We start from the raw sequence: 16,009 nt of genomic DNA on the forward strand, positions 1-16,009 counted from the left end.
TTAGATAACCCGGACGTCGACTTGACGGGCGCGTTTTTTTGATTTATGACAAGAGTTACATAAACATAAACTTTGCGGCACGGATCCTGTTTCTTGTCCAGAAACTGGAGCATTTAAAATTTAAAAACAGTTCCTGGAAAGTTCAGGGGTTCAACCACTAGACTGAAATAGACTGACACACGTAGGTACGAACATGTTATGTAAAAATGTAGGGGATTTTTATAATATTATATAAGGTGACAAGAACGAAATCTTTAGTTGTAAACACATTTTACCGGCAAGTTTTTTTGTTAATACTCCGAAAATAATCGTGTGTGGCTTCTGAATGGTACCTGGTCGTAATTAGTTGATACAGAATTGGAATTACTTTTAATATAAAGTTTATCTATTTAAGTTTTATAAAAAAAACTCTGAAAATCCAATTCTAATTTTACAAGGTATGGAAACATTTAAATTTCTGCACGTAGGAGGCTCCGAGCTATTAAAAATTAGCTTTTTTATTAAGCCAAAAAAAAAAAAGACATTGTTTTCAACTTCATTTAAAAGTCAACTTTTGCTGCATGATCATTCATATCCATGAATACTTCTTTGACTGTTATAAAACGCTGACATTTCTAGAAATAGGAACTGCTATCCATTTCTTCTTCAAAAATAATATCCGGAACACCACTGGCATTCTATGGAAAATGGATTACGAATTATTGCGCTCCTATTACCATGACAGGTCATTCGTCTCAACTCGGCCGATTCCGTACCTTCATCTAGAGTAGCGGATTCTACCGAGGATTGCCGAATGCATGACAGCTAGGTCTGCATAGTATATTGTACTTCTGTAAATTGTCACTTCTTGTGTACTGATTTGATTGGATTTACATATACAATTGTTTTGATTCAGATATAAATATATAGTGTTTACCATCAAACAGTTATGGGTCATTTTCAAAAAATGTTGAACTTGAAATAAATTTTTTTTTAAAAGTTACTTATTCAAACAACCCTCTACATAAGCAAATCAAAACAAACAATATTTTAAGAACAACATATTAAAGGATGCAATCTTAATGATGTCATACAAGAATATCTTGAAACATTTTTGATCGATGATACAATATTTTGTCTCTCCTGTTACTATTTTCAAAAGAAATTTTGGGTTATTAAGAAAAAAAAAAAAAGTTTAGATCAAATGTTCAGCTTGTTTTACGTAGCCAATTAGATAGTTTTCAAGAGAATAAACTTCTATGTATATTCATTCTGTAAAATAATAGATTATTTGCCGATTTTCCAGGTTGTACTGAAAATGCCTCTAAAAAATGGTTTTCAAAGGTTGTAAAAATTACCACCAGTAATGCAAGTCTAAGATAGCAATTTATATTGTTCGGCATTTTTTCACCCTTTCAAATACATGTAAACCCAACATCAAGTAAATCTCTTTCGGCTCTCCCTTGACACCATCTTCGAGTATGGTTTTGAGGAAACGATGATAGTCCGTCGGAAGGGGACGATAAATGGCCGACCCGTGTTAAGAGAGAGCCATATCTCTTGCACGTTAAAGACACCCTTGTAGATTTCGAAAAAGAGTAGGCTAATGCCGCTACAAGGCAGCACTCGAACCCGCAAAATGGAAAGGGATTAATATAAGTTGCAAAACTTGTTTCCCAATCCACTATAAATGAATATGTTTAAACTAAGTAAATCCCTCATAAGTTAGTTTACTTTTCTCTTTATTTCATTGGTAACAGGAACGTACGTTTATGCTTTATCACTATATAAAAGTCTATCCTGTTACCTTTTTGTCTATCCTGTTACCGATATCAGTATTGCACCTGCAAATGCTTTATTGGGAATTAAAACGTTATAAGCTTAAGATGAGTTCAAACAACGAAATATTTCATTTGTTTTGCACCTATATGTTAAGATAAAAAAATTAACGACGTTTTTTGTCTACAATTGTCTATCCTGTTACTGTAACCATAGCAACCATAGTAACAGGATAGACATAACCGGATAAACAAATTTCTTCTTTTTTTATTGCTGTTGTGAAATAACTACTCTCTTTGGGAAAGTGATTATGGTTTTCTATTGTGAATTTGGTTTCCTACACGTTATTGCACTTTTTACAAGCATACTCACTGTTGGTGTAATTAATCAAAATTGTTGGTAACAGCATAGACATGAAAAAAAGTAAACTCTATTTTTTTTCACTAAATGTCTTGAAATTTCTTTTCTTTACACTGTCGTTCAAGAAACGTGACGTTTTAAATGTAAAGATTACTTTGCACTTTTGAAATCAACACTGACTAACTCAATATTCATAGGGAGAACAATATCACGGCTGATTTAAGTAGCAGTGGCGGATCCAGCCATTTTAAAAGGGGGGGGGGGGGGTTTCCAACCCAGAGTAAAAGGGGGGGGTCCAACTATATGCTCCCATTCACATGCACTGATCGGCCAAAAAAAGGGGGGTTCCAACCGCCGGAACCCCCCCCCCCCCCTGGATCCGCCACTGAGTAGCGGTAACAGGAAGGACATGAACCTCCCGTACGCTGATTGAATTTAGTTTGTACATAATATGTTACATACAATGGTAAAGAAGCTACGATTTTTCGTTAGAGTAATATTAAACATTCTTAAAAAGTCCTTCTTGCAGATATCAAGGCGATCAGAAAATTAGAAAAAAATCATTTGAAATGTGTTTTTACGACACTGTACGCGCACAAATACCCCCAAAATCGGACTTAAATGCAGTTTAATCTTATCGAATAGATGTAGGGTGTGTTTATTATTAATGTTCTGAATCACAATTCCGACAAGCTTTCATTAAAACCATTACATTAGAAATAAAAATTTAGCATGGGTGTACTGAAAATTCGACATTTTTTTTTTAATGACCCATATACATTTTGTACCATCTTTACATATTTTTCATTGTTTCCTGATTCATCATTATGATTTTACACAAGATCATTGACATAATGATTACTAGTATATTATTTTCCATAATAAAAAAAAGGTGGTATGATTGCCAATGAGACAACTTTCAACAAAAGTTCAAATGAAGGGGATGTATATAAAAAACTATCGACACCAGCATGGGCTTCAACAATGAGACAAAAGTGCACACGCTGAAATGTCTCTCCAGAATTACCAACAATTGATTTAATGTCAAAAGTCTCAAGGGTAAAGGTTTTACCTCTAGTATGACATAAAATGAAAACAATTTTAAGATCCATGACAATGAGGTCAAGTTCAGATAAATCTTGTTAGACAGACATGTATATTTTTCTATCATTCCACACATCATATATAGTTGACCTAATATCTGAGAAATGGATATAATCATGAAAATATAACCTTGATAACTGATCAATAAAACTAGGTTTAGGTTTGGTGAAGTTACGTGTAGACGTTGCCTGGAGCAGATATCCCAAATATTGTTATCCCATCTCTCATAATTGAGAAATTCACAAGACAAAAAAAATAATTTTTAAGCCATCGCAGAACAATGAAAATCATGTCAAGGACAATGGACATTTTACTGACAGATACTTCGTAGCATAAGGTATCTACATACAAATTATGAAGCATCAAGGTCTACTATCTTTTGAAGTATGAAGCTTTTTACAAATAGTTAATACCGCCACCATTTCCTGATAGTAATCCTTAATATGTCTCGCATACTGTGATTCTACTACGTATTGTATCATTTTTAACGAATGACAAAATGTTGAACTTACATCGAATACAGTTAGCAAGGTTTGTTCTCAACTATTCACACTAATCAAACGTTTACGTATACATCATACAGAGAATATACTATATTAAAAACATGTATTGTTTAATCTTTCACTTTTACGACTGACAGAATGTTTTATTAGTAACATTTTTTTTTATGGCTGCCTTAGAAATGTTTTTTTAAGACACAATTTCTAATTTCGTCCTTAATATGCCTGAAATATTTGCCACCGGACATTTCGCAACCTCAAATCAATCAATTCCAATTGTACTTGAAAATCACTGTTCACTCAATCAAATTTGTGAAGTTGAATGTGCACCCTGCTAGGTGGAAATAAAACTAAATCAGTAGAATTAATAGGAAACTTACGAAACCAGACAGGGGAAACGAAAACAATTTTTAAAATAACAAACGCCATTCAGATTCCGTTACATATTTTTTCAATATCTCTCAGTAAAAAAAATGTAACTCTATATTAAGTAATGTCATCCTTTTCTGCCAAATTCTATGTATATCGGTCAACTTTGAAGCAGTATATAACAAAAAGAAAACAAGGATGGTGCCATGTGTCTCTATATACATGCACGTGCTGACAATAAAATTCTAGAAATTGTTAGTTTTTAGTCTTTCTCCAAATATAAGAAATCGTAATGAATTAGTGACGACGTTCGGAATATTTGTTTCGTTACAATGTCATTTTGGAGATTTTTCTGCGACTGTCATACAAGTGAGAGGTTTGGCTAGCCATAAAACCAGGTCCAATTCACCATTTTCTACATAAGAAAATTCCTGTACCAATGCAGAATCTAACAGTTGTTATCCATTTGTTTGATTTTGCCGTTTGCATACGGACTTTCTGTTTTCCTCAGCGTCGTTTTTTGTTGTTATTTTACTTTTTATTAGCACTTTCTTAAACCGTTTGATTAACTCATTTATTAAATAATTGTTTTCCTGCTAAATTTTAATAACTTTAATACATTTTGTCTCCTGCCCCTCTCTCCTCTTTACCCTGTCCACAATTCAAGCAGGCGAGACAAAAGAACAATAACATACATGTACATTTGGCTCATGATTAAAGGCCCATACATTCAAAATGTGAAGCAATTTACACGAGAAAAACCAACCACCTAATGTTTAGCAAAACAATTTACAAACAAGAATGTGTCCTCAGTACACGAATGCCCCACTCGCACTATCATTTTCCATGTTCAGTGGACCGTGAAATTGGGGTAAAAACTCTAATTTGGCATTAAAATTAGAAAGATCATATCATAGGGAACATGTGTACTAAGTTTGAAGTCGATTGGACTTCCAACTTCATCAAAAACTACCTTGACCAAAAACTTTAACCTGAAGCGGGACAGACGGACAGACGAACGGACGCACAGACCAGAAAACATAATGCCCCTCTACTATCGTAGGTGGGGCATAAAAACCAATGTGACTGTGATGAAGCATTGCCAACCACTGAACAACAGGCTCCTGACTTGGGACAGGCACATAAAGAATATAACAGGGTTAAACATGTTTGTGAAAATACTCTAGAACAGTGCATCAGTAGCTATAGGAATACTCAAAAGATTAGTTTGAGGCACTTAACACCTAACATAAAACCTATAGGCCAAAGCACTGAAATATCAGTACTCACAGTTACAAATGTACTGAAAGATAGTTAAAAGCCAGCTATAACTCGGAGCTCAGTTTTTTTGTGATTTTACTTTTTAAACATGTGATAAAGAAATTAAGTTCTCACAAACTTAAATATCTCTCATTACACATTCAATGGATTAAGTGAAAAAGCCCAGTTTTGATTTGTTTTTTGCAAACTTAAATTCTTACAGCTTTCAATCATTCCATACACCGTATATACTAGTAGTTGCCCTATTAATACTTCACATACATGTATATAGACCAAAACACAAAAACCTTAATATTGACCAATAAACCATGAAAATGAGATCATAGTCAGAGGAAATCTGCTAGACAAACATGTATTGATCCTTACCATCATATCTTACTCAACCTACATGGACCTACATGTCAAGCAATTAGGTATTAATAACAAATATTTACATCCAACCAATATTTGTGTTTGTAAAATTATGTCTACCCAGGCCAGGTTTATCGCCAGATCAAGTAAAAAAAATCCTGATTGTGAATAAGCCTAGTGCATTCCCTGGTTTACAAGGTGTAGGCTTATAGAAACAAATTCTGATCTAAAACACAACAATAAACATTTATTAAAGCTAATTATTTCATTATTAAAATGCTGTACGGTTTGCAGTTCTAATGTCAGTGGTATGACGTTTTCTATGGCGGTATAATGTACCATACTGAGAAAATTGTTGTCCACAGTAAGAACATTTATAAGGTTTTTCACCAGTATGAACACGGAGATGAACCATCATATTTTGTTTACCGATAAACCCTTTACCACATGTCGGACATGCATGAGTTCTTTCCCCTGTATGGGACATCATGTGACGACGTAGGACAAATTTAGTTGCAAAAGTTCTCCCACATTCTTCACATGTTGTTTCTTTCATGATTCTATCCCTTCCAGAGTTTAAACTGATTTCTCTCGCGATCATCTGAATTGTTTTTCCTGTCAGGACATGTACAGGTTTTATATCTGGCATGTTTGTATGATTATCTGTATTATTTCCACCCTTATGATTTGATGATGCATACATATACATATTTTCAGTTTTCTCACTTTCTTTCTCTTGATATGTTTTGGTTTGGTGATCATTTTCTAATGGATCATATGTCATCTCAAACTTTGTATCCATGTCTTCCTCTTCATGTTCAACTTCGGAAAGATCTATCACTGATAAATTATGTTCTACTTCAGATTTTGTTTGTAAATTTGTTAGCTCTGAAAATGATGTTTCTCCAGATGTAGGATTTAAATTGTCTCCCTTTGATTCTGAAAAAGAGTTATCTTCAATTTCTGAATCAAATTTATTGCAATTATCATTATCAGAAATAAATCCAACATGATTAATTTCTGTCTCATGTCTGTAATCAGTTTCGGACAAAACAAGAACATCATCATCAGGTTCTTCCATTTGTTCATTTGTTTCATGATTGCTTTTACATTTTTCTTTTCTGATATTTTTAATTCTTTCGGATGTTTTTGAATCAGAGTTTTGATCTTTTCTTTGAAATAAGTGATTATCTGAACGCAAGTTTTCTCCCGCCATATTCACTGTACCAATGTTTTCTCCCACCATATTCACTTTACTATCGTTTTCTTCCACCATATTCATTGTGCTATTGATCTTGTTAATTTCTCCCGCCATATTCACTGTTCTACTATTTTCACCATTTTTGTCATTATCTTTACAATTTCCTTGGATTAAATATGAGTCGACATACTCCTTCAAGGCGAAATATTGTTTCATAAAAATTTCTAAAGATGATTTGAATGCCACAAGACAATCATAAATCTCCTTTCTAGAATGACTACTTATGTGGGACCAGACAACGCTAACATTAATGAAAATTTCTCCACAAACATGGCACTGTTTAGAATCCATTCTTGGTTCACTCTGATTAAAATTCTGTAAAATAAAAGTATTTACTATTAAATGATAGAGCAATTAAGTCATTTAAGTTCTGTATAGCAAAGATATATTAGTATTTGGCCTTGAACTTTATCAAGAAATAATTATATAAAAAAAGCCACATTTTGTTCTTAAATGTCATGAATGTGTGTATTTCAAAATCTTTCATACTACGTATACAATGTACATGTAATAAGCAAAACTTTCCATAGCAGTAAATTGTATTCTCAAAAGTAAGCACATTTTTGACAAATTGTGAAAGAAATTATGATTTTGGGCAATTTTTGGAGCTAAAATTAGCTATAGAAAATATTGGCTTCCTACTGAATGTTTGATTCTGATTTTTCAATACTAAACAATGCAAATGTTGGTATGGCTAATCTTCAGTAACAGTTTACATGGTTTAGTGTACATTTTGTACTTTCACTGATATTGCTAAATTCAGTATGAACTAATTATCTCCCATTTGCCATGCTTGAGCCTTTCATGGCCAACTGCATTATGGCTTATTTGTTGGTTTGATTTCCATATATATTTTTTATCAAATTTCCAGAATTCACCCATTCACTCAACATATCATGTGTTGGAAATTATGATGCCTACGTCACAGGAAAGATTAAATTAACTACCATATCTCGGAACAGACATGAGGTCTTAAAATGCTGTGACCTATGACTGTATATGGTATTAGACCCATATGCATCTGGCCCTATAAAACTGATGAAGCCCCAAGTCAATCCGATCCCAAGAAAATGTATCAATGCTTCATGACAAGTGAAGTATGCCTAATACTGGAGTAATAATCAGATGAATTATATTCAGTTAAATGAAAATAAGTTTAATTGGTACTGTTTGTATAAAAAAATAATGTAATGTTACCATAATAATAAATAACAAGAGGCTGTCACAACGACAGCAAACCGGATTTATTAACATTTATTTGTGTCCTGGCAATATCACAAGAACCATTACTGATGAATGGTGAAAGTGAAAATCGTCAATATCAAATTTGACCTCCATTTTGTCATCAGTATCAACATATTAAAATTTGAAAAGCTTAGATTGAATGGTTCATGAGTAAATGCAACAACCTGAATGGAAACGCCATTTTATGATCTTTCAAGAACCATAACTCCTGAACGGTAAAAGTCAAAATCGTCATTATTGAACTTGACCTCTATTTTGTCATCAGTAACAACATATTAAAATTTCAAAAGCTTTGGTTGAATGGTTCATGAGAAAATGCACGGACACGAAGGGAAAAACCATTTTTCAATCTTTCAAGAACCATAACTCCTGAACGGTAAAAGTCAAAATCGTCATTATTGAACTTGACCTCCATTTTGTCATCAGTAACAGCATATTAAAATTTCGGAAGCTTTGGTAGAACAGTTCATGCATAAATGCACGATCACGACTGGAAACTCCATTTTTCAATCTTTCAAGAACCATAACTCCTGAACGGTAAAAGTCAAATTCGTCATTATTGAACTTGACCTCCATTCTTTCATTAGTAACAACATATTAAAATTTGGGAAGCTTTGGTAGAACAGTTCATGCGTAAATGCACGGACAACTCCATTTTTCAATCTTTCAAGAACCATAACTCCTGAACAGTAAAAGTCAAAATCGCCATTATTCAACTTGACCTTCATTTAGTTGTCAGTAATAACATATTAAAATTTTAAAAGCTTTGGTTGAACGGTTCATGAGTTAATGCACGGACAACATTTGATTGCCGCCCGCCCGGCCGACCGCCGTACATCCCCAAATCAATAACCGACATTTTTGTCACAAAAATCCGGTTAAAAATGTGCATGAACTAATGTAATGCCAGTACAAATCACTGAATTTAATTAAAATCAGCTGGATTGACAAAATTAACTCAACAATATAGTTTGATCTTTTATTGGATGTTTTATTATCATGATTATAATAAATTGATTAAGGTGGTACCTAACACTACAGGGAGATAACTCTGTAAAGTTAGCTAAACGTTTTAATAAAGTTGTGTTGTAAAAGAAATATATAGCTTCTCAATGATCAAAATTGGTGTTTGTCAAACTGCTATATATAACTAGTGTAATTTTTCTGACAAAACGGTTGGTTCAAAATTTTTGAAATTTTTATAGTTTTGTTAAAGGGTCAAAGTAGAAAAATTAAAAGAGCCAAATCAATTTTAGTGAAAGTGTTGGGTACCACCTTCATTTTCAAAATAATAGTATATTCAAACATTGTCATATAAATATCTCATTAATGTATAATGAAAGTATTTTTGTCAAAGAGCAGCTTATTACTGTCATGACTGTCCACCTTTTATATTGCTATTACATATTAAATTCATAAAACCTTTTTGAATAACCTATCTTTATTTTTATTCCTTATATAAACACATATCTTTTATGTGTGGGATCAACTTTAAAAAATGGGCTGAATCAAGTTGGGGCCAGATCAACACGAAATAGGACTGTATCATATGATCTTAATAGTGAATCTCATTTGGGGGAGGGGGTGTTCTACAGGATCTGGCTGATTGTTTAGCAATGTTTAGTGAGAATCCTATATCCCACTTCTCTATGCCCTAATAGCTCATGTAATTTCCTGTGTCCAGTGTGGACTTCATTTCCCCGTTTTCACACTCAATTCTTCAACCTTCAAGTGTCACGCTATAAAAAAATCCACCAATCCTGCATCATGCTTAGACCCCAATGACATGAATGAGATCCACTAAACAGGTTGTACATTGACCTATAATAATAATGGTTTACTTTTATAAATTGTTATTTGGATGGAGAGCTGTCTCATTGGCACTCAAACAACATCTTCCTATATCTGAGTCAATAAAAGAGGAGATCTAAATGAATAGATGGAAACCTGTAAAATATTTCTTTACAGTGCCACACATGTACAATGTACATGTAAAAATGTACATGGTGAAAGGAAATCTCCAAATAATTCCAAAACTTTTTTAGGTAAAAAAACAACCTTGTAAGGCCAACATTAAAAATATCTTTGTTTCCCCTCCCCCGACTGAGGTTTTTAGGGTATGGGTAGGTAGGCAAATTATTTTATTTTTTTCCTTGATATGATTTTCTATATTGAATTTGTACAAAATAGTAGATAGATTTAAATTAAGATTTTATAGCATAATTCAGACCATTTTTACTCCAAGATTTTATCCCTTATACCGGAGCAGAAGTTAATAAAACCAAGCAAATCAAGATGCACTCTGACAGTGGGTTGAAAGATGCTTCATTTTTTTTATTAGAGCTTGAGATACGTAACCACTTCATTGAATTGTTTTGCTGCAGATTAAATTGATATTGGATTGTATTGTTAAGTTTCAGAGAACTTTTATCTAACATCAAGGCATCTTTTCTATTACAGATTTATATACAAATGTACAATGTATCATTGAATGTTTTCTAAACCATGTTCAGTCTTCACGATGAACTGTTTAATCTACAAGCCCGGAGCTCAATTTTAGATTTTTTAAAGTTAGATTCTGTTGGTCTGTAGATATGATTTTTACAGGCATGAGAGCAATTTTGCAAGCCTAGGCTGCCGCCTGGGCTGCTGTTCAGAGTCAAGACTGCATGTTTTATCATGTTTACTATAAATTCTCAATAAAGTACAGTGCTCTAGCTAGGTACTAGATAATATTTTTGGAGCACAAATTTGTAATAAGCTAAAACAGGGGAATTAACTCCAAAATTAATTTCCAACACGTTTGCGTTAATTAAAAACTGTGCTTGTCGCTAACAAGTTGAGATGGAAGGCATTTCTGTGAAGGCATAGTTTTATTTTGATGACTTAAATTCAATTCTAAAGTCATGAAAGTCTTCATTTATACACTCGTCCATTGTGTGACTTGGAAATCGAAAATGCCGACCCAAGCTAAACACACTCGCTGACACATTCATCAAATGTATGACAAAAAGATACATTGTCCTAATTAAATTACCTAGATATTAACACCTTTGAAGTCTTTATTAGGGCCATTTTAAAAAAAATGAAGCAAAAGTGTGACATGGGGGGTCCAATTTCAAACTTAATATTTTGTATTTCTTTTTGTCTTGCCCTATTACCAATACTTTAAATTTTATAATTCCAAAGTTTCAGGCCGAACGAAACAGACACATTGAATAATCTTAAATTTTAATAGCATACATCTCAAAAATATTTAACAGAAACCATACTACTTAAAAACAAGTTTGGTAATAAAACAGTCAAGAAAACATTGCTCAGACCTTCATTTTTGACCTTTTCCAAATGAAAGTCAATATAAAAAGGAAAATTTTAAAACCAAAATTTCCATCTTTTCTGCTAAATCATATAATAACAATCAAATTGAATAGCTTAATTTGAAAAAAAATAATAGTAACTAGTGATTGAAGTTTTTGCCAATAAAAAGAATCTTAATATATTTCAGTTACAATAGTAAACTTTGAAAGCCCTGAGATTTTGTGATCATTTGCAAAAAACAAAATGTCATTTCATTGTACCGTTTTAATGTAATTGTATGTAGAAAAAGCCTTCTATTTTCAGTATTTTGTCACACTCCTGACATATTTTATAAAGATTGAAAAATGCTTTAAACTTTCACAAAAAATCACTAAACACATTGCTATATCATTGATTTCAATTTCTGATATCTTTACCCATAGAACAGGACTTTCTTTTTAGGACCATTAAAAAAAAAACAAAGAGAGGCACCCCAAAATGTCAGGAGTGTGACAACTGTCTTTAAACATCTACCAAACAATACAAAGGACTTAAATGTTTTTATTTTTTTATTTTTCAGAAGTGGCTATTCCAAAGAGAAGAAAAAAAATCATTACCACTGTGATATGTTTATATCATAGATGTGGGAGTGCATTATATATGTCAGGAGTGTGACGCTTTTTTAAGGCATTTTCTGTCAATTCATAATTTCACAAGAACAAGTTCCACAAGTTTCTTTGTGTAAGAAATGTTAAAACCAAGTAATATTCATATCATTTACCTCTTAAATGTGTTATTTATCATGATTGTTTTGGCACAATCAGTTTTAATTAGTCATTTTTCTATTTTTTGTGCACTGAGTAATGCAAATTTATCAAAGGAAATAAGTGTGTACAACTATAATATCATATAGGAAAGTGAGGAAATGAATTTTGTACAAAATAGAACAATTATTTTGATTTAAAATGGTATATTTAAAGATGTTTCAAGGATTAACCATTCAGATGTAATTCGTCACACTCCTGACATGAATTTAACAATTTAAGAAAAATATGAAAATTAGCTTTATTTTTAGGACAGATAATTGAAAGACAGCTAGTAAAATGAAGAAACTTTTGGTAAATCTTCCATTCCTTAAAACATCTACTAGATTTGCTGAAATAAGCAGGGCAAAATTTTCTAGAAGAAATGATTCAAAGAATGAGACTTCGAATGAGAGAACCCGCAAATACTGGCTGAATCTGAAATTAAAAATTGATCAGCGGAAGTTGGACCATCTTAAAATAAAAACCTATAAAACCAAGCTAACAAAAAAAAGCTTAAAGAAAGAAGAACTTCAAATTCCAAATTTTATAAACAATATAAAGAAAAACAAAGGCAGTGGCAGAGAAACCGTAGAAAAAAAGGAAGAAAGATAAAAAAGAAGTTGGGTTGAATAAGGACTTAGAATCTAACAAAAACAGCTCAAACTTATTTCCCATACTGGCATTTTTTTTTTTGAAATGGCCCATTATTGTAATTGATTGTAATAACATGATTAACCTGGGGGCAATCACAGGTGTCATATATGTAATTAACTTGGAGATCAGAAATCAATGAAACTAAAGGCAATTTTACCAAAACGGCACAAGAGAATTTTGGAAAAAGACGTCAGGGCAGAAGGTCGCGTATGAAGGCACACAGGGCGCGGCTGAGGGCACCCAGGGCGCGGCGCCCTTCTATTTTGGGCTAGCGAGACCACTGAAGTTTATCTGTGTTTTGATAAATGTTAGCACACTTTGTTATAAAGTTTGTCTTTTTGAGTAAATCTCATGGCATTTTAAATATATCAGATTGAATTAAAGATGCATGTTGCTTATTTCCCCTCATATTCATTATAACAGAATAGGCTGCCTGGCATACTTAATCTTAGAATAATTATTACTATTAGAAATTGTATCTGAAGATAAATACATCATTATTATTAGTTAATGTTTACTGTGAAGTAGAAATATTTGATTCCAGGATGGAACTCTAAAGCTGTAGTCAAAGGCTCATTGTTTTCAATTGAGAATGGTTCGTTGCTATTCTCCGATGTTGATAGCTTGGCAGAAAAGTTACCTTTCGTTAGGGCATAATCAATGGGATCATTGATTGCATCGTAAATAATCTCACTAATCCTTAATTAATTTTGGGCTTAACTTCAAAACTTTCTTACATACGATATTCTTTACAAAATCATTGTCATTAATAACCCTTGCTGATATACAAATAGTGTGACCAGCCATGTCTATTTTCCTTGTTTAATGTATGTATCATTTAGGCGCTTCAATGCAAAAATTCCCTAAATTAAAACGCTTGTGGACTACCATGACTGCAGCATCAGAAAAGTATCGTTAAACAATGTTAAAGGTTTTTTTTTATTGTCATTGTAGAAAAGGCATATTTTTTCATACATGAATGTTAAATGTGTGATGGGTTTGCTTCCCTTAGAACATGCGGTAGATACTTCATACTTATTCAGCAGTAAGCAGTTGATCTGAGGAAGTACAAATGTACTTCTTTAGCTCAGTCGGTGAAGGCATTGCCTAGTAACACAGAGGTCCAAGGTTTGAGTCCCGGAGAAGACATGCAATTTTGCAAGAATAATCATGCTCTCCGGTTACAAATGTAAATTTTAAAACCTTCACTATAAAACATGTCAAATGGCATACAGTTTGATTTTGCTTCTAAAGAATTCTATTTAAGAAATAATTCTTTCATGCCATGCTCTATGCTCATTTTAACATGGGTAGGCATTATATTTGTTAATATCTTAATACGGAGCGTTAATGAGGTATTAAATGTTTACAAATATAATGCCTACCCATGTTAAAATGAGCAAAGAGCATAGCATGATAGAATTATTTCGATTCTAATAGGAATTGTAAGACATAATAGTGTTCTGTTAAAAAGTGTCCACATGGACAGTTTTTCATAGAATTTTGGTATTTAATAATGTCCATTGCCATGGAATAGTGTCCCTCAAATGGACAGATTTTTACTGTAAAAGATATGAAATAGTGTCCACCCACAGGACAAATTTTCATATTAGAATTGAAAACAATTTTGGATAAACTCTTTGAACATAGGTTAACCAAAAGAACTTTCTAAATGGGCTATTGTAAATTATACATGTGCATGATGTACTAGACTTTAAATTTTGCTTTTGACTTATCAACAAATCAATGAAACTTTTAAAAAGCAGGTCACTTGTGTCATGATAATGGCATAATTTAGCATGATTAGTTTTATGGGTATTAGATTACACCTGCCTGATATTAAAGTGTACTTTTTTAGTGTTATATTATATATCCATTGTCATTTACCTTGTAATTTATGAGCCAAAAAGCAGAACAATACTTTTCATAAAAACCGGAAGTTTACTTCACATATGGAAAATGAAATCAATGACGGATAAAATTCCGAAAATTACAATTAGCATTCGAGCTGTCGTGACTGCTAATAAATATAGATATATACCTAGGACTATTAAAACTTTGCATAGACTAACCTATTATATCTCATTAGAGCCAAACTTACCAGAGTCTTATTCTTCATTTTCTCGGGAAAAACAGTCTCTCCGAGAGCGAATCATTTTCCTCGGTCCTGTCCATACTGTACTGTTGTCAGTTAATACACCTTATCGCTATTCCCGGCTGACCCGTCCGCTTGAACTTTGACGTCAACAACAATCACTTTTCCATTGTGGCGTCAGACATTTTGTTTTATGACGTCAAAATTTTACGGGAACCTGTGTGATTTCCAGCAATGGCGGACAAATAGCGATAAGGTGTATTAATGATGTAATTCCACCTTATGTAATAATGCTGTATTTTGATTGGATGAGAACCATGGAATTTTCCACCAATTTCTATATATTGAGATTTTTTTTCTCTGCCGGGGTATTTGCCATTAGGGAATTCCATATGCCGGGGTATTAGCAAATACCATGGCTGATGGGAAATACCCTAGCAAATACCATGGCAGATGGGGAATACCATGTCTAAAAATAACTCAATAAATTATTTCTATTCTAATATGACAAATTCATGGTCATTCTAAATATATGGTTCCAGATGAAATATTTAGGATAAAAAGCATCACTATTGAATTTGAACCGAATGACGTAAAAATGCCGGGAATGACGTCATAAATAAAACTCAACGGAAACGAATTGTCAACCGGTCACATAAAACTGGAATCCACTTGTATTACGCTTCAGTGAAACTGATGAACAAAGTGTAGTAGTCAGCCGAGAACCAGTTTATTATCATAAAAAGGGAGATATATATATACAGTCAGTGACTGTACATTAAACAAAATGATAAGAAATGCTTATACGGTCAAATGCAGTTGACTGCGCAAATAGCACAGCTGCAGTGTATACAAAAACTATACCTTCAAGTCGAAATTTTATATATGATACCTGATTATAATAAACTTTCTGAGGTGGAACATTCGG

The 16,009-nt window shown here is 32.8% G+C and overlaps 1 protein-coding gene across 2 annotated transcripts; it reads right to left on the reverse strand.

Moving 5' to 3' along the window:
• Positions 1-5,950: 5,950 nt before the first annotated feature.
• LOC139496012 (zinc finger and SCAN domain-containing protein 2-like) lies at positions 5,951-15,182 on the reverse strand. Of its 2 annotated transcripts, none has more exons than XM_071284449.1 (2): positions 15,088-15,182; positions 5,951-7,299 (listed from the first exon to the last, which is right to left on the reverse strand). In XM_071284449.1, exons 1-2 carry the CDS (start codon positions 15,103-15,105, stop codon positions 5,995-5,997), a joined length of 1,323 nt encoding a protein of 440 aa, XP_071140550.1. In that variant the 5' UTR covers positions 15,106-15,182; the 3' UTR covers positions 5,951-5,994. The 2 variants fall into 2 exon arrangements, with proteins under 2 accessions (XP_071140550.1, XP_071140551.1); XM_071284450.1 differs by lacking the exon at positions 15,088-15,182 and adding an exon at positions 14,874-14,938.
• Between the last annotated feature and the right edge of the window lie 827 nt (positions 15,183-16,009).

Source organism: Mytilus edulis, chromosome 11, assembly GCF_963676685.1.
Source record: "Mytilus edulis chromosome 11, xbMytEdul2.2, whole genome shotgun sequence".
In the NCBI taxonomy this organism is placed as follows: domain Eukaryota; kingdom Metazoa; phylum Mollusca; class Bivalvia; order Mytilida; family Mytilidae; genus Mytilus; species Mytilus edulis.